General features: G+C 39.5%; 2 protein-coding genes across 3 annotated transcripts in view; both read right to left on the bottom strand.

Annotated features, from left to right (window-relative positions):
• LOC139123540 (guanine deaminase-like) overlaps positions 1-25,883 on the bottom strand; it is a 53,872-nt gene that overhangs the window by 810 nt on the left and 27,179 nt on the right. Inside the window, exons 2-13 of one of the 2 annotated variants that reach the window (XM_070689710.1) lie at positions 10,420-10,514; positions 9,733-9,904; positions 8,340-8,427; positions 7,940-8,042; positions 7,178-7,313; positions 6,762-6,866; positions 6,253-6,350; positions 5,984-6,051; positions 5,383-5,529; positions 5,084-5,211; positions 4,145-4,171; positions 149-3,440 (exon numbers count right to left, since the gene is read on the bottom strand). In XM_070689710.1, coding sequence (XP_070545811.1) covers positions 3,369-3,440; positions 4,145-4,171; positions 5,084-5,211; positions 5,383-5,529; positions 5,984-6,051; positions 6,253-6,350; positions 6,762-6,866; positions 7,178-7,313; positions 7,940-8,042; positions 8,340-8,427; positions 9,733-9,904; positions 10,420-10,514 — 1,239 coding nt within the window. In that variant the 3' untranslated portion in view covers positions 149-3,368. Of the gene's footprint in view, positions 1-148; positions 3,481-3,548; positions 4,172-5,083; positions 5,212-5,382; positions 5,530-5,983; positions 6,052-6,252; positions 6,351-6,761; positions 6,867-7,177; positions 7,314-7,939; positions 8,043-8,339; positions 8,428-9,732; positions 9,905-10,419; positions 10,515-25,883 lie in introns of both variants that reach the window. The other variant, XM_070689711.1, reaches the window with a different exon arrangement.
• Positions 4,492-25,883, bottom strand: part of LOC139123539 (tripartite motif-containing protein 2-like) — a 160,667-nt gene continuing 139,275 nt past the window's right edge. The window contains exon 2 of the mRNA XM_070689709.1: positions 4,492-5,027. The gene's annotated coding sequence lies outside the window, so the exon portion shown is untranslated. The remainder of the gene's footprint in view (positions 5,028-25,883) is intronic.

The raw sequence follows: 25,883 nt of genomic DNA, 5'->3' as shown, positions 1-25,883 counted from the left end.
ATCATAGCTGCAACATTTAAATTATACGATGATAGATTATGACAGACATGTTTTAACTGTCATCAATCACCATTGTGCCTTGGATACATTGTTGCCATGGGTCGTATGGGTCCCATACGACCTTTGAGCGCAGTTCCGACGACTATATTCCTTTAAAACAAGACAAAAGTCAACTGATAATGCTTTTTTGATCGTTACACCAATTTCATAGTACTTCTTAGCTCAAACGAAGGGTGAAAAATTCTGCTCCGTATACGAAAAAGCATTGCTGTAAACATGTTGAAACGTCAAAGACTGTATATGGGTGTGTAGATATTGGTGTGCAGAAGTCCGAGTATTTCACACTCAGTAAACAAGATTTTAAAGCTAAAGTAATTTTAACTTTCGATTATTTGTCTAATTTTTTTTATCCACTTACAAAGTTTGTATACTTCCTACATCTGGAATTGAGAAAATTGACCAAAAGTCGGTAAAATGCAAAAAAATAATGAGCATGCCGCCATCTTGGCAGACGACAAGCCAAAACAGGAAATTGTACTTTCTGGGGTGGTTGATCACGTGACTTGCGGTAGATTACTTCTACTTACATATTCTATTGAATCATTGCTTCTGCGATGACAAGTCTCAAACGCGTGAATCGTGAATTGTCTGGAGACAGAGTTAAAAACTATATCCTCTCATATATGTATTTCAAAATCAAAAGAAGATTCAAAACGTCTTCAAGAACACATCCTTCATTCCTAAACAATGTTTCTAAGAATAATGACTTGAAGAATTTCATTGATGCTATACCTGTTTACAAAGTCTGGCCAACTAAAGTAATGTTAATCAGAGAATATTGAGTTGTTCTTGTCTTCGTCCTTAACTTACTGAAACTACCACAGCCTTAAAGCGAAGCGGTCGTCGGAACTGCGCATGTGCGACTTTCTTGTTTACAAACAATGTATTTCATGCATTATATCTAGATGCATCACTTAAACATAGCTGCAACATTTAAATTTACGATATTCGTTGTTTACAACCATGTTTCAACTTTCATCAATCGCCAACGTAACCTGGATATAGTATGTACATCGGTCGTAGGGGTCCCTGGCAACCTTTGAGCAGAGTTCCGACCACTGCCTCTCTTTTAAATATTTGCAACATGTAGATATTATCAAAATATTGAATATTTGCACTAATTGTCTCACATGAAAATATTAACAATTTTAAATATTGAAAAGTTGACAAAAGGATCTTTATGGTGAATGTTATTCCACAATATACATTTTTCTATAAATACAAAATCAATGAAAACTTATGGAGCTAATTTACACAGAATTATCTGGATTGCCTTATGAGAAAACGAATAATCCATATACACATACATGTACATATTTTACAATTTTTTATATCTTGGCATTTGAAGTCACTTGCAAAAGGATTTTTGTCAGTAATATTAATTGAACACAGCCGAAAAGTCGTTGACATTGCTTGATGACGCGAACCTGCAACGCCCTCCATTTATCGATGATGTAATCTGAACGCTGATTGGTCGATGCAAAAACTAGTACAGAGTCGCCTATTTTAAATTTCAGGCATGATTTCGCCAGTTGTGGAATAAAAATGCATATATAAAATGAAACATCTAAAAGGAAACACCTTAGTAACATCTAGCTCTCAATATCCGACCAGTGGTCGGCAAGTTGATGGGCTCCTGATGATAGCGTTAACCCTTTCACCACCATGGTTTGAACCAATTCCATGGTTTTCTATGGTAAACTTGGACCTCTAGACTTAGAAATAGGGATGAAAGGGTTAAAGCAGTGTTTGTGAAATAATTTGGATACACTTTTTCCATGCGGTGACAAGTCAGCTTTGCTCCGCTTAAGAAGTTTTAAAATTCTTACCTAATAGTCTGCAGAGAGCGCTCCACCTCCTGGAATACCATGAACATAAAATAATGGGCATTGGTGATACGCGTCATCAGATCTCCAAACAACCATTTAGCATCATTATAAATATCATTAAATCGATAGCTGAGTAGTGTGTACTCTTTGTTTTCTGAGGCGGTAAATTTGATTCTGGTTTGGCCAATTTGAGGTTCTACCAATCTAACTACGGTTCCATCACCCTAAATTCCGGTGATATAAGAATGTACATGAAACATAAACTCGGGCATCAAACTCACTGGTTAAATATTTCTCAGATCAGCATATATAATAAACATCTCCGAGTGTGTACTCTACCTGTAGGAATTTTAAAAAGCTATCTTGATTCAAAAACATTAATATCAGTATTTCAGCTCAAAGCTCCTGCAAATTGCAGTGTGTAAATTATCTTGATATGTTTTGATTGAAGGTTTTAATATTTCATAAACTTAATTTTGTTGCACGCCACGGCTTTACCTCGTTAAAGACAGTTTGCAGCACGCAATATTGTATTTTGTAAGCCTCGTTTCTTGCCGAAGCTTATGGATCAGGCGAGATTATCGATTACACTGGACTCCCCATGTTATTGACAAACAACAAGATGGCAGCCTCAAGTGTAACTACCTACCAAGTTACGATTTTAAATCAACCATGAAACAACTTTCATTTCCGAGCATAAATGAGTGAAAATATTTTGTAATGAACTTACTTTCCATAGGCACTTCCCATGTGTGTGTATATGTGCTGGTGTGGTAGTGTACACATAATATGCACACGTAGACTCTACGTATACACATGTAAAAACACCTGCATATATACATATACAAGTGAATGTGTTTCTCATTTTCATTCATCATTAAATGCTGATCGAGTTTTATAGCGCATTTCGATATACACTGTCAGCTCTTGATTTGTGATTTGTACAGGAACCCATTTACATGAACGATATTTAGAACGAATGAAAGAAATGTCAGGTAAAAATCAACATATAACTCATGACCTTTAAAAGATAAATTTTCATAATTTTTTACAGTTGTATATATATAAACCCAATAAAATGTTCACTGTTGGTCTCCATTCAGTGAAAACCGTTCTGTGAGTATTTAACAAATAAACTATACAATCTCCATTTTCGATTAAAGTATCGGGATTCGATGCAAAAGTTAAAGAAATTGTCGGGCGCCTTTGAGTATCTTTGGCAATGAGCATCTGACTCGTTTTGCCACATTGACCCTTCGTTTGCGATTTAATGACCTAGAGGAGTTTGGTCGTTCGCGGTCTTGTGCGGAAACAAAAGAAAAACACGCAGAAAAATGAGAATAGAACTGCTGTTCTCATTTATTCTCTCGATTATACGGCTGTTGCAGTTACTCTGGGGATAAAAACGACCTCATGTTGATAGGCTTACGGACACCTTGTAGCTAACCTGGAACCAATCAAGTTGCTCCGTCTGGCGGTTCAAGAGCCATTACTGCCTTGGGAGGATCTTTTCACCTGCCACGTAAACTTCCCGGATGTTGCGGTCATCACCTGCAATCGAACGTTATTGACGATTAACAAACGCCATCACCTCATCAACGTCATCACCGCATCAACGTCATCACCTCATCAACGTCATCATCTCATCAACGTCATCACCTCATCAAAGTTGCATGAAGGTCAATGTCTTTTATAAATAATGGTCTCCAAAATTTCGACTTTTTTTGCTTTCTTTCGTGATTTTTGTGAAAAATGAATATTCAAGCTATGACAAAAAATACGCTAAAAGGCAACTTTGTCTCTTTCATGTGTATCATTGACGCCTCAAGTTTGCTGTGACACTAACGATGAGTCAACAGAGTGTGAAGGCCCCGAAAATAATACGCTAAAGACAGTATCTTTAAAGGGATGAAGTCGTAATACTGCGCATGTGCGACAATCAAGCTTAAACAATGCATATCTTCCACAATATCTAGTTGCGGTCAACAACATTTGCACGTTTGCGTGTGTACGACAACAGACCCTGAAGCAACGCTCCAGAGTAAAAGGTTTGATCGTCCCCTTATGTATATTTGTACTACACTTCGGCAGCTAAACCGTTTGAGTTAGTACCTATGATTGTGGCACTTTAAAATCTTGTAAAACACGACCTGATTGGGACATAGGTATGCAAGGTCAACTATCAGTTTCACAGGCCCGTTGAGCTACAATATTAAAATTGCGTTTTGAGAAAAAAAAACATTGGTTTTACTCACCAAGGAAGATAAACTTCTGAAAATATCCTGGGGAAAAGAGAAAGACGCAAAAAATGCTCAAATTAGTCAAATATATGTGATTACATCAAATGCTTTGTAGCAAATCAGATGGAAACATTCAACATATCCCCACTCGTCCCTTCGGAATATCTTCAAAATTTTCGCTGTCATGGTTCCATTTTGTGAAATCACAGGGAATGTCTAGTGGTCCATGTCTACAACGTATACGTAGAGATGTACGTATGGCCGATGAATCTTATTGTCGACACTGTGAATTATATAGTCCGAACTGAAATTCATTCGACGTTTCAACACGCTACATAGCAAAATAATACAAGTCAAAACTGTTAAAGCCCCAATGGTTGGCGAATTTTATGCATTATTTTCATGATTTTACTTTCAAACTAAAGTTGGTTCGTGTATTTGAGCTAACTGAAGGAGGTGTATAGAATTATCACTGCTTAATGATTCGGACCATGCCTACACGTTTTAACAGGCTCAATAATAAACGGGTGCTGCACTCATAAAATGGCGCCCCCCATGGAAAAGTACAAAAACACAGTACTTCCTGCACGTACACATGTCATACCAGAAACAAGCACGATGCCATTAACTTGATGCACAACACACGATGGCCAATATTTTGTTGTAATCTTTATTGTTGGAATCTTTATTTTCTCTGTCACATGATTAGTTTTTGAAATGGCGGGAAATCTAAAATTATGTTAAAATGTCTGAATTTACATGCCACTTTCGACACTTTTGACAGTGTTCTATACATTTTCAGTCTTCAATGGGTCTTATTCAAAGAAAACTCTTGGAAAACTCAGGATAAGATCAGTTTATTACACATTTGCACCTATTGGGGCTTTAAAGCTTGTCACTTACGCTTTTCTTTTCTAATACACATTATTAACATCATACAAAACTGGGCCTTACCATGAGGTCATCGGCGTACTCATCATTAAAAGTGTCGAACGGACTGTCAGCGCACTTAGTATCAATGAGCAATGCGTCAAATTCTTTTCCCACTTCAAAGTTTCCTATCTTGTCCTCGAGGCCAAGAACTAAATGCAAAGAAATAAAGAAATAAATGTAAACAAATAATAGATAAATGGTCTCTTTTTGGCATATTGCTCAAAATTTAGAGAACCGATCACCAGAATGCCTAATTTCATTTGGCCGAGCAACAGAATCTAGCTGATATGACAGATGATGCAAGTTTAAATTCTCCCTACCTTGACTTCCGCCAAGAGTGGCCAATCTGAAAGCTTCCTGGTAGCTGATTGGCGAGTAATTCTCTCGGTCAACAGCCAATAGTTTTGAGACACCGACTGATTGACGAATCGCGTCAAGTATGGATGGATTGTAACCGCCAGAGACATCTATTCACGATTAAAGGAAATAACAAATGTTAGGCTGAAACAAATAGCGCCTATGGCTCGGTGCTACCATTTGACACTTCACATGTGTAAGCTAAAACAAATGGCTCTAGATGATTTGACTGAAATGGGAAAACTTGCCAAGAAAATTAGAATATCACAATTTCAAAATTACAATAAAAATAAAACGTTTGCTCTAACCTAACTATATGTATGTATAGTCCTAACTATCAAATATTGGAAGCCACTGGGCGAGAAACCTGAAAATTCTTTGACTCCACATTTACATAATGATTTTTTTATTATTTTGGCAAGTCTGGGTGAGGCTATCTTTTACGCTCTTTCCAGTAGTGATTTTGTCATAAGCTTCACTGCTGTGGATTCGGTTGCAGAGCCACAGTCAACAGAGTGGGCAAGGAATTGAATAAAATGTCTCGGAATTTATTGATTACAGCACCTGTTCCAAGCCCTACTTTTACTTTACGTTCCAGCAGTTTACGCACATCAAGAATTCCACTCGCCAAACTGCAACAAAAATAAAAACCAAAATAAAAAATAACACTATCCTACTGAAAGAAAGATACGCTATTTGTTGACATTCTTCGCATTTACACATGTTCGGAGAGCTATTATCTTCATGCAATGTCTGAATGGATTGACAAAGGATCTTGCAAGCAAACACTGTGCATTTCTAGACACAATCCTAGTTGTGAATCTCCACCTTACAAGGTATTTGAGTTTGGACAATGTGCTATGCCAGTCCCTGTTTCCTTCAGTAGTTCGATTTCCTTGTCATCACAGTAAACACAATGTGCCATAATTGTCTGAGAGAGAGAGAGAGAGAGAGAGAGAGAGAGAGAGAGAGAGAGAGAGAGAGAGAGAGAGAGAGAGAGAGAGAGAGAGAGAGAGAGAGAGAGAGAGAGAGAGAGAGTCAGTCAACCGCGTCATAGAAAAAGGAAATTATGGAAACTACGAAACTCGGCCAGGCAACAAACCGGAAAACGGATCGACTTAGAATGTGGCACTGACTCAGAATGTGACAGCTTTGGCTCCATATTGTGTCTCCACCAAATTTGGAACAAAACCAAATGATGTAGGTGCACGCAATGAAATTAGAGCGGCTGATACACCTCAGTTTTACCACTGATGCACCCATTTTACCACATTTGTACCTATTTTACCACAATTGTACCTAATTTGCCACTACTGTACCTAACAGCAATTTGTCCACCTACCCTTTCTGACAGCAGCCCATGATCATTGTAAACGTCTGTATAACTTGTCTCTGGGTGAAGCTTTTTCACAAAGGACACCTCATTCTTTGACTCACAAAGGTGACTCTAAAAACAACAAAAGTAATTGTGTTACATATTATATGTGTGTGTATATCTTGATGTACATACATACGTACATACATACATACATGTTACATGCATACCACGCATACATACATAGAGTGATGGACAGATAAATGGAGAGAAGGGGAGAGGAGAGGGGAGAGAGAGGGGGGAGGGAGGGAGAATGGACTTAAACTGGTATACCTAGGAAAGCAAATGTACATATAACCATAGATTTGCTTCTTCTGTCTGTGATATAATCATAAAGGTATACATGTAGTACTGCTAGGATAATGGGAACATGGTGCAGTTACCTGGATGGGCAGATTATGCGTCTTCGCCAAGTCAGACAAGCCGTCCATGAGACCGACAGTGCAGGTTGGAACAAATCTTGGCGTTATCACGGCACTTACTCTGCTGTATTGCCTTTCGTTCATTTGTTCTATAAACCTGTCGATATTTACACATCATGTGAAAAGTTAGATAATTATATCAAATTTAGTGACTCTGATTAATTGCATTAGCCCTCTCTGGCCTAAATATCTATGTTTATGGGTAATTCTCACTATACCGAAAACCCTAGCCTTAAAGGACCAAAGATCTTATTTACATATTAAGGTTGCCTGGAACGAGGATACCTTTTGAAGCATGCATGGGATCCTCCATATTGCTTCGAAATCCATCATATTTTATCTAATATTTGCCCTTTTCCAATGTGATAAACTGTCAGGTGATACACTTTTAAAAACAATTTGAGAATATAAAACATTCTGAAAGTCAAACAAGATGATAAGCTCACGTGGCTGTATCGAAAAAGAAGCCAATTTGTGATTATCAACACCCACAAAGGAACAACATCCATAAACCTTGATTTTACTACAGGTTTATGAAAATGATACCACGAGAGCTATAGATCAAAACAATAGATAGTCAGACTTTTACAGTGAAACGATCTGTCCTCAAGGCACGTGCTAATCCAAAACTAAAATATATAATATCCATGCGGCAAGAATATACAAGTCCAATACGCTATATCAAAATTTCGTAAATAATTAAACATCATAGTATCACTTTACCACTTGGTTTCACTTAATGAATTTTCAGTTTTTTCAACGTAAAATTTGGGTGAATTTTGGTCCATATTGACTTTTCCCACAAACGCTCGCTGCCCGGCTTTGTCTAAAAGAGAAAAGGAGTGGTATGAATTAGCAAGGACATTATGTCTTGTGCACGTTTTGGACTTTGCAAAATCAGTTGTATACATACATAGATACATAGATACATAGATACATATACATACATACATACATACATACATACATACATACATACATACATACATACATACATACATACATACATACATACATACATACATACATACATACATACATACATACAGACAGACACAGACATACATACACAGACAGACACACCGAGAGACACAGGCGTCGACACACACACATACATACCTACCTATGATTTCTGCCAGTTTAACAGCTGCTTTAGCGTGTAAAGTCGCAAAGTAACACGCCGTTGTAGTCCCGTGTTTAATCGTTCGTTTCTGTAGGATAGTGCAAGTACTATTTAGAAAGTATATAATGTATTCAATTTTCTATCAGTTTCAGAATCTACGGAAAGCTACAGCGAGCCTGCCTAGTAGGGACAGTCTTGGCAAATGCAAAATGCCCTTATCGGGGGACATTCTTCCGGTGTTCGGAGTAGAAGACGTATTACTCTACCGCCATAACATGCTACACGCTTATACTCTTTTCGTAAAACCTGATATCACTTCCTGCTGCGGATGTAGATTTGTAAGACTCTTTCAAGGATATCTAAGTCTTTGTATCATTTGTCGTTTTGCAATTTGTTATAGAGGTCTTATAATAATTAGTTGGGATAAATTCTGTTGATGCTAATTGGTGGAAAAACAGCTTATTAATTCGTGTTCCTGTGGGGTGTAACTATAAGGAACACGATAAAAAATTGTAAGATCACAGTAAACATGCTGCACATATCTATACTTTGTTTGTTCGTTTTCTTTTTTTCTAAGATTTAAAGGCCCAAAAGCCGCGAATGTGTAATAAATCGATCTCAAAATATCCTCAGTTTTCCAAGATTTTTCTTTGAATAAGACCCATTAAAGACTGAAAAGTGTATAACACTGTCATAAGTGTCGAAAGTGGCATGTAAATTCATTTTAGATTTCCCGCCATTTTCAAAAACTAATCATGAGACAGACAAAATAAAGATTACAACAACAAAATATAGGCCATTGTGTTGTACATTCAAGTAAATGGTGTCAGGCTTGTTTCCTTTATGATCATGATGTGTATTTGCAGGAAATACTCATTTTTTGTACTTTTCTGTGGGGGCGCTATTTTATCAGTGTGGCACCTGTTTATTATTTAACCTGTTAAAACACGTAGGCATGGTTCAAATCAGGGAGCAGTGATACTTCTGCACATGTCCTTCAGCTAGCACATTTACACCAACAAACTTTGGTTTAAAAATAAATCATGAAAATAATGCGTAAAGTTCACAGTTAGTGGGACTTTAAATGTTGCATTTCTTCTCATGGAAGGGGGGGGGTCGTCGGGACTGCGCTCAAAGGTCGTATGGGACACATACGACCAATGTAAACACTCTATCTAAGGTAAGTTGACGATGATGAAAATTGAAACATGTTTATCGCAATGTACATCATAAACATTAAACGTGGCAAAATTGTTGACATGATGCAGCTTGATATCGTGCATGAAATGCATTGTAAACATAAAAGTCGCACATGCGCGGTTCTGACGACTCGTACCCTTTAAAAAGTGGAAAGAACTTTTATGTTCTACAACAAATCGTAGTGAAAACTTACCACGGCCTTTGAATACGCTCTGTCCGCAAATTTAATGTCACTGAATTTGGATTCGGTCGGGAATGTATATTTATCGAGCCATTCCATGAGTGGTAGGTCATAACCCGTCCCAGTGAAGACATATTGTGGAGCATGGATGTGTGTATCAATAAAACCGGGAATCAAAAACTGCCTGCAGTAAAAATTGCATGGTTTAAATTCTCATACTTTCATCTAAGTTGCGCAGTAATTTAGTGAGAGTGTATGTATGTATGTATGTATGTATGTATGTATGTATGTATGTATGTATGTATGTATGTATGTATGTATGTATGTATGTATGTATGTATGTATGTATGTATGTATGTATGTATGTATGTATGTATGCGTGCATGCGTGCATGCATGAATGCATGCATGCCTGCCTGCCTGTCTGTCCGTCCATCTGTCTGTCTGTCTGTCTGTCTGTCTGTATGTATGTATGTAATATGTATGCATGTATGGGACTATGTAGCTAGGCAGTTAGGTATATAGGTATTGTTGGTATGGCAATGCATGGTATGCTATGCTATGCAATGCTATGCTATGCTATGGTATAAGAAATCATCCAGGAATAGCTTTATTGAGAACAAGAACGTAGACACCGACGAACCTGGAGATGTGTTATTTAAACTGAAAAACACACTCACCGAGCTCTCAACACACTCACCCGTCCTTCAAATGCTTGACATCTTTTGGATTGAATCCATATTCTTTTGCAAGATCGTCGATGTTACCGCCCACAGACTCTGAGAGAAATTTAATCTACAGAAAAAAAAGTGAAAAGAGGAATTAAAAAATTGGTTGTGGACAATCTGTAAACAGTAGAATATCAGTCTTGATGTAAACGGTACAAACAAGCGCAGGGAAGTAGAGATTGAAGGAGATAAGGCTATATAGGCTGTCGATAGCCGATCGTTATTGGTCTAGTATCTGTCTGTCCCAATTTTAACTAACGCGTTCTTGTCTTTTTGATTCTAAGCGGACGGGCGGGCAGATTCTGCAATACTTGTGTCGTTTTGGTCTTGTAGGTCGTCTTATGTCGTCTGCGTGTCCAAATCAACGTATTCGACACCATATCGGTCACCGTATGCACCATGGCATGGCAGTGACACTGCAGTGATTTCGATAACTGCGAAGTGGGAGCTGGGAAATCTGCAAAAAGTGATGCACAAATGCACTCCCCGAAGTTTATATACATTTTGATAGGCGAAACCAAGTCATACTGCAACTCGCATGGTTATGATCAATTTGAAATCCGATTATTGTTTCCAGGTCGAAACGTGCTCTTCTATACACGTGCAATAACAACTGCTTTTGATGTACTTGTGCAGTGTGTATTAAAGCTTCCTGAAGCTTGTAAATGTGTGTATGGCGTGTTATAAGTTCTTCGTCTTTCAATAATCTGTTGTGTTTGTGTTTTTGAATACTTTATAAGAACATGTTTTTCGGATTATGGTCAGTAAAATCATAGACTCTCGAGGGTCTATGGTAAAATACCTCTCTCAGAGGTATTGTTTTTTGCATTAAATAAATTAATAATACATGTGTATCAGTTTTGTATGATGGCGAATTGTTGATATATTGTAAATTCGTTTGTATGTTTGTTTTTGTGGGTTTTTTTTTATGTTCATAATCATAACCCCCTCCAACCGTTTGCCATAGACGTCTATTTCTCGTGGTGTGGCGCATACCCACAGTACTTCTGTAAATATCTGGGAAGTTCCTTATGGCATGAGCATAAATTTTATTGAATTTCTAACACAAAACTCTCGCCATACGAGGAAAAATACTTGTTACACTGCCTTTTGTTTTATTGACTTTTATTTCTTGACACCGTTACTTTCATGTAAACGTATACAGCGTTCGTACAGAATTGATTTTTAAAAGGTGATGCAAATTACTAGTAACTGTTACATTATCCTTGAGTAGTAATATAATATTCCTTTCCATGATAAAATAGAATTTTACACCCATTTTATTCATTTATCTACATGAAGCGAAGGAAAATTTAACCATCCATGTAACTAAAGTGCGACCCTGACCTATATACGAACTCACGCACGCGCAGCAGTTCATTGTCCTGTACAAGCGGGGAATTCCCTGCTGAGTCATTCACATTCCAAATGGAACTTGCGCAATACACTAGCTATGACTCCCCCACTGAGCAAAACAGAACGACATTCTATTCTCTCTCTCATTTGTTAGATAGATTCTGACTGAGCCGTACCGGAGCCGGTCTGCTCTTCAACCGTATCGGAACAGTTCCGAAGGTGCGGGTCTCGTTTCTGGATGTGAATTTTATCTGCTGGCTGGTCCATTTTCACTATGTTGGAGTCGTCGGAACGAGATTTTTCCCCTACCGGAACACTGTTGCGCAATACCCTATCAGGACGCAGCAGGAACTTTCCAGTAGGGAATTTCGCAATACCGCTTTCGCAATACTGGACTTCGAATGTTGCTTAGTAACTTGTGATGTCATGTTCAATGTCTGTCATTCTACAGTTTTCAGAAATCGTTCCGATAGGTTTCTGCAGAATTTTTTCTGAACGACTCTAGTTAACTTGTTCACCCGATAGATAAAATTTTAGTAATTTCCTCTGAACTTAAAATATGACGAAAGACCATTACTTCAAACAAAATGAGTCGTTTCAGATGAATGGTACTGATATCTAAAGTGTTCACTCTTTTATCTTTACGTACAAATGTAGTTCCTAAGTCGTTCTCTATTCTATTCCGCCAACAAAACATTCAATACTCATTTCCCCTCCCCGATCTTTATCATACTTATGATAATATCACAAGTTGTTCTGTTATCTGTTTTCATAGCATAATATCCAACCAAATCGTCAAATTCATCTCCAGTAGCTAACTTTACACATCTAATGAGAACTGTACCATGTTGAAGTATTTTCATATTATCAGTCATCTGTTGATTTACAGTCTGTAAAGTTAATTCAGCTGCCTCATCACCGACACTTTTAAGACCCAGTTTCTTTAAAGTTGTGTCCCAAAATAATCTAACTGGAACTCCGCTAGCTGTATACGAGCAATAATTCTCCCCCTCGTTTATCCACCTTCTTAGTGTATTATCTGCCTTCATTATTGTATTAAGAGGACTAATTTTAAGGTGAATCGGTATACCAAGAAGTGCAATGTATGGATTCGTAGGAGTAAGCCAACTACGAAAATCTAGCAACTTGTATTTGTTACATTGCTATCAAAATAAATCACATTCGGAGTTCCTGGTGGTTCAGCAACACCTCCTGCAATTTCACTATCCAATATATCTAAGATGTTACGCGGCACATTATAAGGCATGAATTTCTGACTAGCTGAATCCCATGTCAGAGCAAAAGGAGTAGAATCATTCGAAGCCTTTGTGGCGTCAATTACAGTTTCATCAATGTCTTTAAGTTCGGAAAATTCTACAGCATGTTCGTGGGGTGGCGCCGCGGCATTGGCTAAAACGAAATATTTTTCGCGGTCTTTATAACGAAGGACGTAATCCTTATTATGATTAGCAGCCATCTTAGTATTATTGTTAACTTTAACATCACTCAGATCTTCAAGCTCAAGATTTTGCATACGAATTGTACCTAGACCGAAGCCACTTGGATCAGACATACTCCGTAGGGACCTATATACAGTGAAATTAAAATAATACCTTGTAATATACACAATCATGGCTTCAGCTATAGGAATGACAGTTCTCGGTGCTGTATTAAATGCAACGGCATTCACAGGAGGAAATATTATCGGACAAAAGCTTTCTGGTAATGGTGAGCTCTTATGAAGAGAAAGTCCGACATGATAAAGCATTAGAAAAATTTGAACATGATCGCAACGTCTGGTCAGAAAAAAGATTACTACAGGCTGACTGGGAAAGAGAAAATCAAGCAAAGGACGCACATGCTGCAGCTGAGTTAAGAGATACAGATGCAGAAATCCTGGAAGAAGCAGAAGCGGTGCAAAGCCGTTCCGAAGGGGCAGTTCAATTCTCAGATTATTATCAACCCAGTCCTGAGCAAAGAAATATGAGATGATCTATATTGCTGGAGGATTGGTCGTGGGATGGTTTATGTTACACCGGTAGGGGCCCGCTTCGAACGACTACAGCAATTCAATACAAAAGCTAATTGGCCAGTTATTGAAATCGATCATGTTCCCATCCTGATCTGTTATCCAGATACGCATTGAATTCATGTAATCTCCCCCTTTTCTCAATGGCATAGAAATTGCTCCGTTTTAAAATCGTAAGTAACCTTTTCACTTATTTCTCTCGTATCCCGGATGGAAGTATTTGTAAACAGTTCGATACTTTCCCCTGTATGTATCCTCCGGAGGCACCCGAACCAAATGAAACATAATTTCCAGTAACATCGACTACATCTGAATGAACTATATATTTAGTGACTGTTAAGAAATCCACTTTCTTCGGACTCATAGTACTTTTTATAACTGGGTTGTTCTCAGGTTTATCTGAAAAGCCGACGACGTTGGCGAAGCTACCTGTGGCATTGAAATAGACTTTAATATCTTTAGCCAAAGTTAGATAAACATGGTTTGTCGGCAGATGTTTTTCAAAATTAATTTTTGCTTCAACCCGATTGCTTTGTTTAACGTATCGATATTGTAGTTACCTGGACGTATTGATTTAGTCTTCTTCGGTTGGTCACCTTCTTGATATTTTATTACATTATTCGTCGATGTTATGTTATGCCATGAATTATATAGTCCGCACTCTAGCAGTCTTATCTTCGTAAACTGTGTCGTGTCAATGCAAGGGTAAAAATTAACAGTGACTGGTTCACCTGTTTGACTTTCAATCCAAATGATCATCGTTGTACGTTGTATGTATATATTACTAAGTATAATGTTCGATGAATATTATTATTATTCGAAGGTGCCCATTACGAAGTATAAGGTTCTGCAGGAATAATATTTTTCTGTTCAAGGAGATCTTTGGTCGCAACCGCAGCAGCAGTCGCACCGCCTAATTTTGCCAATCGAGTTAAATTTGGTCGACTTGGATCGCCAACCTCTATTTTCAGAAATTTGCTGGAGATCATAAGATATCCCATCGCAAGTCCTGCGATTACAATTCCATCGTACATTGTGTTTACAACTGTTTTAATATCCATGATTGCTGACTAGTATATAAAATAAAAAATAAAAATAAAAATATGGGGAGTTAATCCATCTCATACAATGTAGAGGAGCTGGCCCCCGGAGCCGCTACTGGCTCTGTTTTTTCCGCTTTCTTATTTTGGGGAGGATCTTTCCGAACGGGACAAATATGCCGAGCACGCCCCCAATATAGCCCTAATGCAGTCAATGAAACTCCCACAATTCCTAAAACAAGATAACATTTATTATACCAGCTATCGCGTGAGCTATCGCGTGAGCTATCACACTGTTCTTTCATTGTAGGCGGTAGGTCTGCCGCTACCGCATCGCTATCATTCCCCACCATTGCTTGGCGTTTCTTCTCCTTGTTTTGCCTGTTCCATTCCGCTAGTCGCTTGCCCGCAGCAACTCTCCCTGGATGCTTCGGCGGTAACGTCACTTTCTCTATGTTGCGCTGTGTCGGAGTCGGGAAGTCGTCCCTGACGGAGTCGTTTCCGGTGTGGGTTCCGTCGGCGGGGCTTCTGACGGAGTCCCTGGCGGAGCCGTTTGCTGAGTCGGCGAAGTTGAATCCATTTATTTCAGGTACTATATTAAACCCGATTTTTTTAAAATTTAAATGTTTACCCGTAATTAAACCGGTGGAAACTAGAGCAAGTATGGGGCCCCACGTGTACGCTATCCGTCCTGATAATCGTTTTATTTCACTGTTTAGAATAAAATCCTTTTTAAGATCAGTGGCATAGTTATCTCGATCATCGATTGGAACTACCTGATTATTGCACGGGCTCCTAGATCTATGAAACTTTGAGTGATATTATCACTTATAAGAGAACTGTATTTCGCTTCATAGACTTTAAATGCTTTATTCACCGTTTCATCTCCCCATTTTTCTACGTCAGCAATTGAAATCTCCTTACCAAAAAATAACTTGCTTTGACCACTTGCGATGACACAGAGTATTTTTTCACGTTTCGTCTCTATTATGGATCGATTATTGTCCGACGCTGCGGTTGGTAGTGCCCCTTCGGAACGTGTATTTACCGCTGCCGATGTCTTTATTAAATTCTCCATTGTTTGCAGTATATTATCTATTCTTAGTAAAAAATAAAAAATTCGTTTAAACCTGAATCCGAAATATAATATTAACATGGTCTGGAATGTTAGTATGATTCCGACAGGGATTCCGAAGTATGGAAAATTCTCCTCCATTTAAATCTATCTGTATATAGAACACAAATCATGAGTACAGACTTATTCCCAGTTGCTTTTCAATTGAATAAGACGAGCGTACCGACAGTACAGCATGCTGATACCCCCCTTCCAAACCGGACGGGGGAATAAAACCTATTCTCATGGACTTAGAAATATATGTAACGCCGACAGAAATTTACTTTCATCCTCGGTATATATTTAAAGATAACGTAATCACTCATCGAACAGCTAAAGAAAGTAATGTCTGGTTGGGCAGTCCAAACATGAAAAATACTGGGACCAGCAATTAAATTTCGCCGTATGGTGCAGCACTACTGGTTGTGGTATATCATTCGCCCATCTCTTTGATAAGAAATTTCCGCCCCAAATACGATCATTCTGCCGTTTCCATGTATACTTTACAATACGTCGTATCCTTCACGAAATGGGCGTTGCACTTCCAGACGATACCCCCACCTTCAAAGCGGGCGACAATCCGTACAATCTCGTCCAATATGAACTTCTATGTACAGAATTTGGAAATATAAGCCCAACGAAGTCCGACTTTCGTTATCGAAAAGGTCAAAATAAGGGTCTTGGTTATGGATATGAATATTACACTAATCGTGGGCCCGTTAGACAGCCAAAAGCGATATACAACGGACGGGACTTTTCCTCTCCGCCGACGGAGGCGTTTTCTATACACATACAATTTTTGGAAAGAAAAAACATGTACTGCCCGACAAAGACAGACCACACTACTATTTCTTCCGAAATGATGGATCGGAGGGACAATATAATAGTTTCATTCCTCTGACAGGAGACTCGGGACTAACAAAGGCCGGTCTCGCTCGCCTCAATGAAAGCCTTGAAGCCTACGTATATTGCATACTCGGCGCACAAGCAAATATTCGCAGTACCATTGTGGGCGATACTGGCAGTGCAGTGCAAGTAAGAAAAGAATTTGGCGTTCTCCTCGAAGATGAAATTCGTAATACCGACAAAGTAATCAGTTATAGGCGATATCAAGACACAATAATGAATACTGGTGTCAAATTGATATGGCAGTCTCGCCCAATTTACTTCTCTTACCGTCTGAGATGGTCATTCTTTCGGGCCCGGCGATCTCAGGTTATAATAATGAATTGCAATACGCTACAGAATCTATGTCCTTCGGGTGAACGGTGATATAAACACGGAAGTTCGAGAAAGTGCTGTACACGAGATGGAAGGGAGGGAGGATCCTGTGAAGTGGCAGGACGAGCCCGGAGTGTCACCTCACAATGACACGACTCGGTCCCCGAAGGCCCTTCGGAACGCTTCGGAACGGGCAGCAGCAGTGACCGGCGCAGACCCTATTCATGAATATGGTAAAATTGGTTTGTTATCTTTAGCAATATTCATTACATTAATGTACAGTATATAGATCCGATGTATGCAACTGTACCATTCAACATGATTGTAACTGGACCGACAAATTCTGGCAAAACGGAATATGTAATGGATCTCCTCACCGGTCCGTACCTAGGAAAATTCGAATATATAGTTTTCATTTGTCCAACATTCATGAACAATAAAACGTATAATAAAAGATTCATTTTCACCGATGACAATGTGTTTGTGTTTCCAGTCGGACTCGATGCTGTGGATGATACACTAGCCTTCGTACGGAACGAATGGGCCGGTACAAACACTTTAATAGTACTCGACGACTGCGCCGCGTCCAAAGATATGAAGAAGCGCAGTGACGTTTTAGTCAAACTTGGTTTCAGCGCAAGACACGACGGACTATCTGTCTGGGTTCTGACTCAACAATATACTAGTATTAGTAAACCATTTAGGGAAAACATACAGATGTTAGTACTATTTTACACACCGAGCAAGACAGACAACAACTATTATTAAAGAATATGGAATGGAGGTGTCAGAACGGGAGGCCACGGACCTGGTCAGACAATTGAAAAGTAGGCCATTCAGTAAACTAGTATTTCATTTACGGCATCCGTACGACATAAAATTTTTCGTATAATATAGCAATTATGGAAGCCGAAGGTACTCTTAGAGAATTATATTACAACCCGAAAACTGGTTTTGGAGGTGTACAAAAATTGTATGACGCAGCACGGGCCAGCGGGTTAAAAATTACTAAGAAAGAGGTACAGGACTGGTTAAAAACTCAGCTAACTTATAATCTACATAAACCGGTACCGTTTCGTGCTACGGGCGGCGGCGCGCGTTTTTGTAACATCGATAGACTCTCAATGGCAAGCGGATCTTGTGGAATTCCCTCCCCCATTCGCAAAAGAGAATCGTAACATTCGATACATGCTAACAGTAATCGATGTGCTCAGCAAATATGCATGGGCCAGGCCGATACAGTCAAAAACGGCTGATGATACGTTACAGGCGCTACAAGACGTGATTAAGAAATCCGGGAGAAGGCCCGACAAACTTCAGACAGATGAGGGGCGGGAATTTACGAACCGAAAAATGCAGGGGTGGTTGGAGGAGGTGGGAATTCACTGGTTTCACACCTACAGTGATAAAAAAGCTAGCGTCGTTGAACGTTTTAATCGAACCCTCAAGACGATGATGTGGAAATACTTTACATACAGACAGACACGTGAATGGCTTTCTATTCTACCAGAACTTCTTGAGAATTACAACAACACTGTTCACGGAAGTATCAAAATGAAACCCAGGGACGTAACAGAGGAGAACGATTGGCAGGCATTTTATACACTATTCGGTCCTGAGTTGGCAGCCGGGGGAGTTGACCCTGAATTCAAGCCGGGAGAACGGGTCCGAATTACAAAATACAAGACCACTTTCAAGAAAGGATATTTACCAAATTGGACAGAGGAGATTTTCGTAGTTTCAAAAGTTGTGTACGCAGCTGGCTTGGGAACGCCACCAGTTTACAAAATAAAAGATCTGAATGGAGAGGAAATACTCGGCACTTTCTATTCTGATGAACTTCAGAGCGCCGTTTCGGAACGCGACGAGCTGTACAGAGTAGAACGAATTTTGAAGACGAAAAAAATAGAGGAAAGAAATATTATCTGATAAAATGGAAAGGTTATCCAGAAAGTTTCAATAGTTGGGAGCCGGAGGAAAATGTTATTAGAACTTCGTAAGTTCCTGTCCATGGTACTTGTCAAGTACTAACGTAAGTACTACGTAAGTTCCTGTTCCATGGTACTTGTCAAGTACTACGTAAGTACTAACGTAAGTATTTACGAAAGTTATTCAATAAGTACCATGGAAAAAGTCTTAATTTCTTGAAAGCCGAAAGTGTCAGTTTACCACCCCACTTCCACCCCCCACCTGGCCAAGTATTTATCATGTACTGTCGTAAGTAATGTTCACTTACTGCATCTTTTTCGGCCGTATGTGGATGAGGTGGTACCCCCCCCTCGGTTCCTCCGCGTCCGAAGGGGCACATATTAAGTTTGCAAGATCTTCAAAACGACTTCTCATGTTGCCATAGTCCGTTCTTTCGAGTCCCCCTTTTTCAGCTTTATCTATAAGTTCTGGTTGAAGTATAATGTACACAACTGACATGAGCCATAGACAAGTAACTTCAAAGTCCGGTGTTTACAGAACCGTAGGGTTTCATAATGTCAAGTGCTCGTAGGTCAAACGAAGCATTATAAGCACACACAGATTCACAAGCGTTAAGAAGTTTGTGTAGGTTCTTGAGTGAGACTCGAGGTTGTTCTAGTTGTTCTTGACCAGGTGGAAGTACGCTTTTTCAAGTTCCTCCTCCTTGAAACCGTCTATTAAAAATCCTTGGCTGCCGCTATCGCGTGCCGAAGGGCTGCCCCATGCAATTCCAAAGTCAAAAGCTCGTGGATATTCTACTGGCCCGACTGTCTCAGTATCAATTGTTGGATTAAGTATATTCTTGAGAACGAGGGGGGTAAGAGCGTTCCGAATTACCAAACATGGAAGTCTGTAGTCGTGGCAAATTTCTAAGAAAGTCTGTTTGAACTTGTTGTGAATCTCTTCTAGTTCTTCTAAGGCGGCTATTTCGTACGACCTGGCTCGAGTCAACACATTCCGCCTGCAATAATCCCAAGGCATATCTTTGAATATGATAATGAAACTGGGTAAATGGTCAAATGCTCTAGAAACAATCTTTTTTTCTTCCCACTCCGTGGAAACGCCCCGGATTCTAGAAAAAGTTAGATGTTGAATTATGGAAGAGTCACAAATAATGTATTGTTCTGAAGGGAGCCCAGCCTGACATTGTAAACTAAGAGTATGTTCTATAAACTGTTCTGAAAATCGGCAATCGAAACGTTGCGCCCATTATAAAAGTCAGCAATGTTGCTAGAAAAACTAGTGTCAAATTCTGGTACGTGAGACGCAGCCAAATTTACTGCATCGTAACTCTTACCACTTCCAGTTGGTCCATTTATGAATATGTATGACATTTTGGGATACTATATCATAGAAAAAATGTTTTAAATTATTTTTCGTAAGATATATACGAAAGACAATGGCAATCCTTTCTATTTCAGATGCAATAAAAATACTTGAAACGGGAGAAGGGGGAATTCGAATCAGTGACGGCAAACTCATATTTGGTGAATCTTTGGTAGATCCTTTCATATACATAGACAGTGAGCTAGAAGTAGTTTTCAACATCGGACCTAAATATGGATCCAAAGATCCAGCTACATGCGATGAAATGTGTGTCCGTTGGCAACCGAGTCTTCAAAAGTTTACCGATTTAATAATATTCCGTACCTTAGGTGAAAGTTTCGATGCAAGCACTGCTAAAAGTTATGCTGCAAGCCTGGCCGCTCACTCCAAGACTGGATTTTACAATCCATCTAAAGTGTATCAGAAGCGAGGGAGCGAGGGCGTGGCGTATTTTAAATTTCGATTTAAAAGAGGGAGAAATCACGATTTCGCTACATGTATTGATATGGTTCAAGAATTGACTGTGGTTTTAAAGCAGTGAGCCCATTGCCAGTCCGAGAAAATCCTGCTATTGTACCTCGTAATATCAGGAAAGGTAGTAAGATAGAATTCTTAGCATTTAAACCGCGCTTAAATAAGCGTGCCCTTTCTTTCACTGTTGAGAGATTAATATTTTGTGCTGTGCCTAATAAACCAGAAATTCAAGATGCGGAAGAACTAGTCGACTTAGAAAGATTAGGCGAGATATATAAACAAATAAATGCTGCCAAAAATATTATAGTGGATTTTGATGAATTAGAATAAATATTTTCTTTTAAGAAAATTTTATCATAGTATATATCATAAAGATTATTATGGCCCGTCGATTACGTACAGCATTCAAGGGAGCAGTTTTACTAAAAGAATTTCCTGAAGTCAAGCGAGTCAAGGATATCAGGGAGCTGGTGGATATTGAAGGTATGGTCAAAGGGGCCCGAAAGATGTACTCAGTTTATACTGAAATGGAAGTCAAATTATCGGATCCGAAAACTGGTAATACACAAAATCGTACATTGCCTGTTAAATTAAAAGATACATACACAAGAGGATCGGATGTGAAACAACAATTAATAGATCGCTACGACCATATGCTTGAAACAATTGAAAATGTTGAGGGTTCTGGTCTCGTTCTCGAGGAGATACTTAATTTCGAAGTAATTCTAGTAGAAGTTTTACTCGGGGCTGGCTCGATTCAACTACCTGAATGGTTAAAAAAAGCATTGTGTGAGTGATCTTATTCTTCCTTTCGGTAGCGAGAACTGCTTCCAGTACGCCGTCGTAGCAAGTCTAAAGTTAACTGATCCCGCGTTTCGTGAAAAGAAATGTGGTCAGACTAGAAAAAACTGGAAGACGTACGACAAATTTATGGCCGACTACTGTTGGGGTGGAATACCATTTCCCACGCCCGCTGATAAGACTATATTCAAGCGCTTCGAGCAGCAAAATCCAGGGGTCAAACTTCAAGTATTTCAGATCTATGAAATGATCCCGATCCATCTGGTATAATACAGTTATATAGTGGTGGAGCCCCTGTTGGAACGGATCAAGTAGCAAATATCTTACTGATAGTTGACGAAGACGGCGGCGGCCACTTCGTTCCAATTACTGCGTTAAATCGCCTTATATTCTAATACTAATCGTAAGAATAAGCACAGAAGTAAGTGTATTTGCCCGGTTTGTAAAAGAGGTTTTAAGTCAACAGAAGAATTAGAAATACATCAGGTGTACTGTGGAACAGACGACGCCCAGCCAGTTTTTCCTAAGGAAGTGTGTCAATTCGAAGGACATCGGAAGAAGGTCCCCGCCCCCTACGTCGTCTATGCAGATACTGAAGCAATTATTGAGCGGGGCACTGGCCGGCACATTCCAATTTGTCTTTCGTATGTTATGGTGGAACGGGGGTTGGCGCCTTCGGAACGGGCCGGCCCACTGTTTATGGTAAAAGAACATTCACAGGGGCTCTCCTGTGTTACAGAATTTCTAAAAGATATGAAGAAAAGGGCCGAGTATTATTCGAAATCGTATTATTGGAAAATTGTGGCTATGAAAGATCCTTCTAATTACAACGATCCAGACTGTATTGCATGTGGAGAGCCCGCCGGATACCGAGTAGCGAGGGACGGAACGACTTTTTATTGCGAGGGATGTCGACCGTCGAGAACCATTCCTATATACTTTCACAACCTCAAGGGATACGATGGTTCTTTTATTTGAAAGAATTACATGAAATAGATGCTGACGCCGGAGGGGACCAGAGCCGAAAATCATAGCTAAGACGGGCAATGGTGGAATTATGGGTCTCTCGAAAACATTTATTTTTCACGCCTCAATTGTTGTCGCTGGAGGGGGGAGGAGATAAAGAAACGTTTCTTTTCTATAAAGTTTATGGACAGTGCTCAGTTGATGATGGGGTCATTGGCGAAGTTGGCAAAAACTGTGCCGGAGGATGGGTGGACGGCGGCCCCACTTTCGTACCCGGACATTCAAAGGGCGAAAGGTTTCTTCCCCTACGAATATTTAGACTCGGTTGACAGACTTGGAGAGAACCAGCTCCCGGAGAGAGGGGAATTTTATAGCGAATTGACGGAAGAGGGGATTTCAGAATCTGATTATGAGCATGCATTGAAGGTGTGGGATGAAGTGGTATGTAAGACGATTAAAGATTATATGGAATTCTATTGTGAGACTGACGTTCTACTTCTTGCAAATATATTCGAAAATTTCCGCGACACATTTTAGAACATGTTAGAAGCGTACAAGTTAGATCCAGCCCACTATATGTCAGCGCCGGCTTGACATGGGATGCTATGTTACTTTACACGGGTAATAAATTTGGGCTCATTCAAGATGCTGACAGCAGATGAATTTCGTACAGAGGGGAATTCGAGGCGGCATCAGCCAGTGTAATATTCATTACTTACAGACAAATCATCCTGCTTACGTCGCCGAAGGGGCGGGCTGGGGGAATTACGATCCAGAGAAGCCGGTGACCGAAATAAAATATCTCGATGCAAACAATCTCTACGGCTGGGCAATGAGTCAGGCAATGCCTACGGGCGGACTTCATTGGATGACGAAGGAAGAGTGGTTAGAATGCGGAGCAGGCTTGGGAGGGTGGGGACCCGGTTCCACCTTTCCACCAAGTTTTCTAGAAGTAGACTTAGAATATCCGGTCGAATTACATGAAGAACACAGCGATTTGCCATTAGCACCACATCACTATGAATTTCCGAGGCAGGGCGGTCGACTGATTACAAGTGTGATGGATAGAGAGTCCTATGTCTTACACTACAAGTTGCTGGAATTCTATCTTCGGATGGGAATGAGATTGAAAAAGATTTATCGGGTGCTTGCTTTCGATGAAGCTCCATGTCTCGCGAAATATATTGACTTTAACACTAAAATGAGGGCAAAGGGGAGGACAGATTTCGAAAAGAATTTCTATAAGCTGATGAATAATGCAATGTTCGGTAAGACAATAGAAGATGTTCGAAAGTACAGAGACTTTAAATTGTTTCGGACTGGAACGGTACGGATAGTGGACGTAAAAAGATTCAGAAGTATAATCCAAAGATGAAACATATAACTTTCATAACTTCCGAAGAGGATGGTGATTCCTGCGACAGTGCCCTACTGGAACTGAAAACGGATGAGCATAGATATGTAAACCAGTTTTCATCGGCGCCGCAGTACTGGAACTTTCTAAGCTGCTTATGTATGAGACGCATTACAATTACTTTCGGGTCAAGTTCCCTGGAATACGATTAGCCTACATGGATACTGACAGTTTTGTTTACAGTGTGCCGATCCCGAACGCCTCCCCGGACGGCTCACGCGTCAGCACTTTCAATGATATAGTTCGGGAAGATGTGGAAAAGAATGGTGAGAAGTCTATATATGATACTAGTGGGATGAGTGGGGCCATGGTGGCCCCCAACTTTCCGAAGATTAATAAAAAAGTGATAGGTAAATTTAAAGATGAGTTGAATGGTGAACCTATTCTTGATTTTGTCGGCATACGCTCGAAAGTGTATGCTTTTCGAACTCCCGTTTCCGAGACGAAAAAAAATAAAGGGGTGAAAGATGTTTGTGTTAGAAAACATTTGAACTTGAAGATTATAAAGATCTGTTTGAAACTGGGAAGGAGCCCGAGCCGGCACAGTTTGTACAGTTTGTACGGAAAAAGGCTGGAGAAATCCGTAGTGAAAAGCGTAGTAAAATCATGATGGCGCCAAATGATATCAAACGTGTGCAGCTATACAATCCAGACACGGGCGAATGGCTGGCAGAAACATGGCCGATAGGACGGACGGGTCATGGTCATGGTTTAAAATTGTAAAGACTTTAATCTACTATTTTCAATAGAGACTAGGGCATCACTGATAACATAAATGTGGGCAAATATATTGTCATCGTGAATGCTCATCGCCAACCCTAGATGAGGTGTCTTTCTTCAGAATTTCAAGTTGAATTCCGTCCTTTGTGTTCATTACTTTAAACCATTTCCATGCAACTCAATATCTTTAAAACTACGCAGATCGATAAACAGACAGAATTTATTCTTCAAATAATCACCTTCATCTATATCAATTTCACACCAATCTTTATCTTCAGCAAAATACGTCGCGCCTCTCGCCAAAATTGTCTTGGTATCATCTTCTGAGCGTACACTTTATTGCAATGCCTTCAATCATTACAGACACAGATTCAATGGATGGGTTAAAGAAAAGTTCACTATTAAATTCTGCATTACTCATTTTTAGTGAAGAGTATTGCGATACCTCTAATGCTACGTCGTGGTACATTTATATTTTCATTGATAACCGTGTCCGATTCTTTGAATGGGATTGTTCTAAAATAATGTATATGCTCGTAAAGGTAACTTTTTCCACCGTTGTAATAACCAGCAGTTGACCTCGCGAGTTCGGGGTCAGAAATTGTTTCGTATTCCATTTGAATGTTTTTTAATTTATAATTGGCTGTAAAATATTATTTACATGATAAGTAATTTGGAAGACGGGTGCAAGCGTAATTTCCCATTCAATATGACTCCCTAACGCTGATGGATATGCAACTCCATGGCCTGTTATGAGGGGTGAGTGAGACGAATAGCATATTTTGTTTTATATGTGTCGAAAAGTAAATTATCACCCACGACGGTGTCATCTCCATCGTTTCGCGCCGCTTCTTAATTTTCTTAGATTTTCGTTCTGAATTCCGTACAGTGTCATGTTCGTTCTCTCCTTTTTATGTTTGAAGAGATCACGATAGCATTCAATAAGTTATATTTATTCAATCGAAAAGTGTCTGACCCTCAAATGTGAGTTTCATACGCTCCACCAA

Source organism: Ptychodera flava, assembly GCF_041260155.1.
Source record: "Ptychodera flava strain L36383 chromosome 23 unlocalized genomic scaffold, AS_Pfla_20210202 Scaffold_23__1_contigs__length_28996876_pilon, whole genome shotgun sequence".
NCBI lineage: Eukaryota > Metazoa > Hemichordata > Enteropneusta > Ptychoderidae > Ptychodera > Ptychodera flava.
Note: the sequence above shows the minus strand (reverse complement) of the source record. Positions and strands in the feature narration are given on the sequence as shown.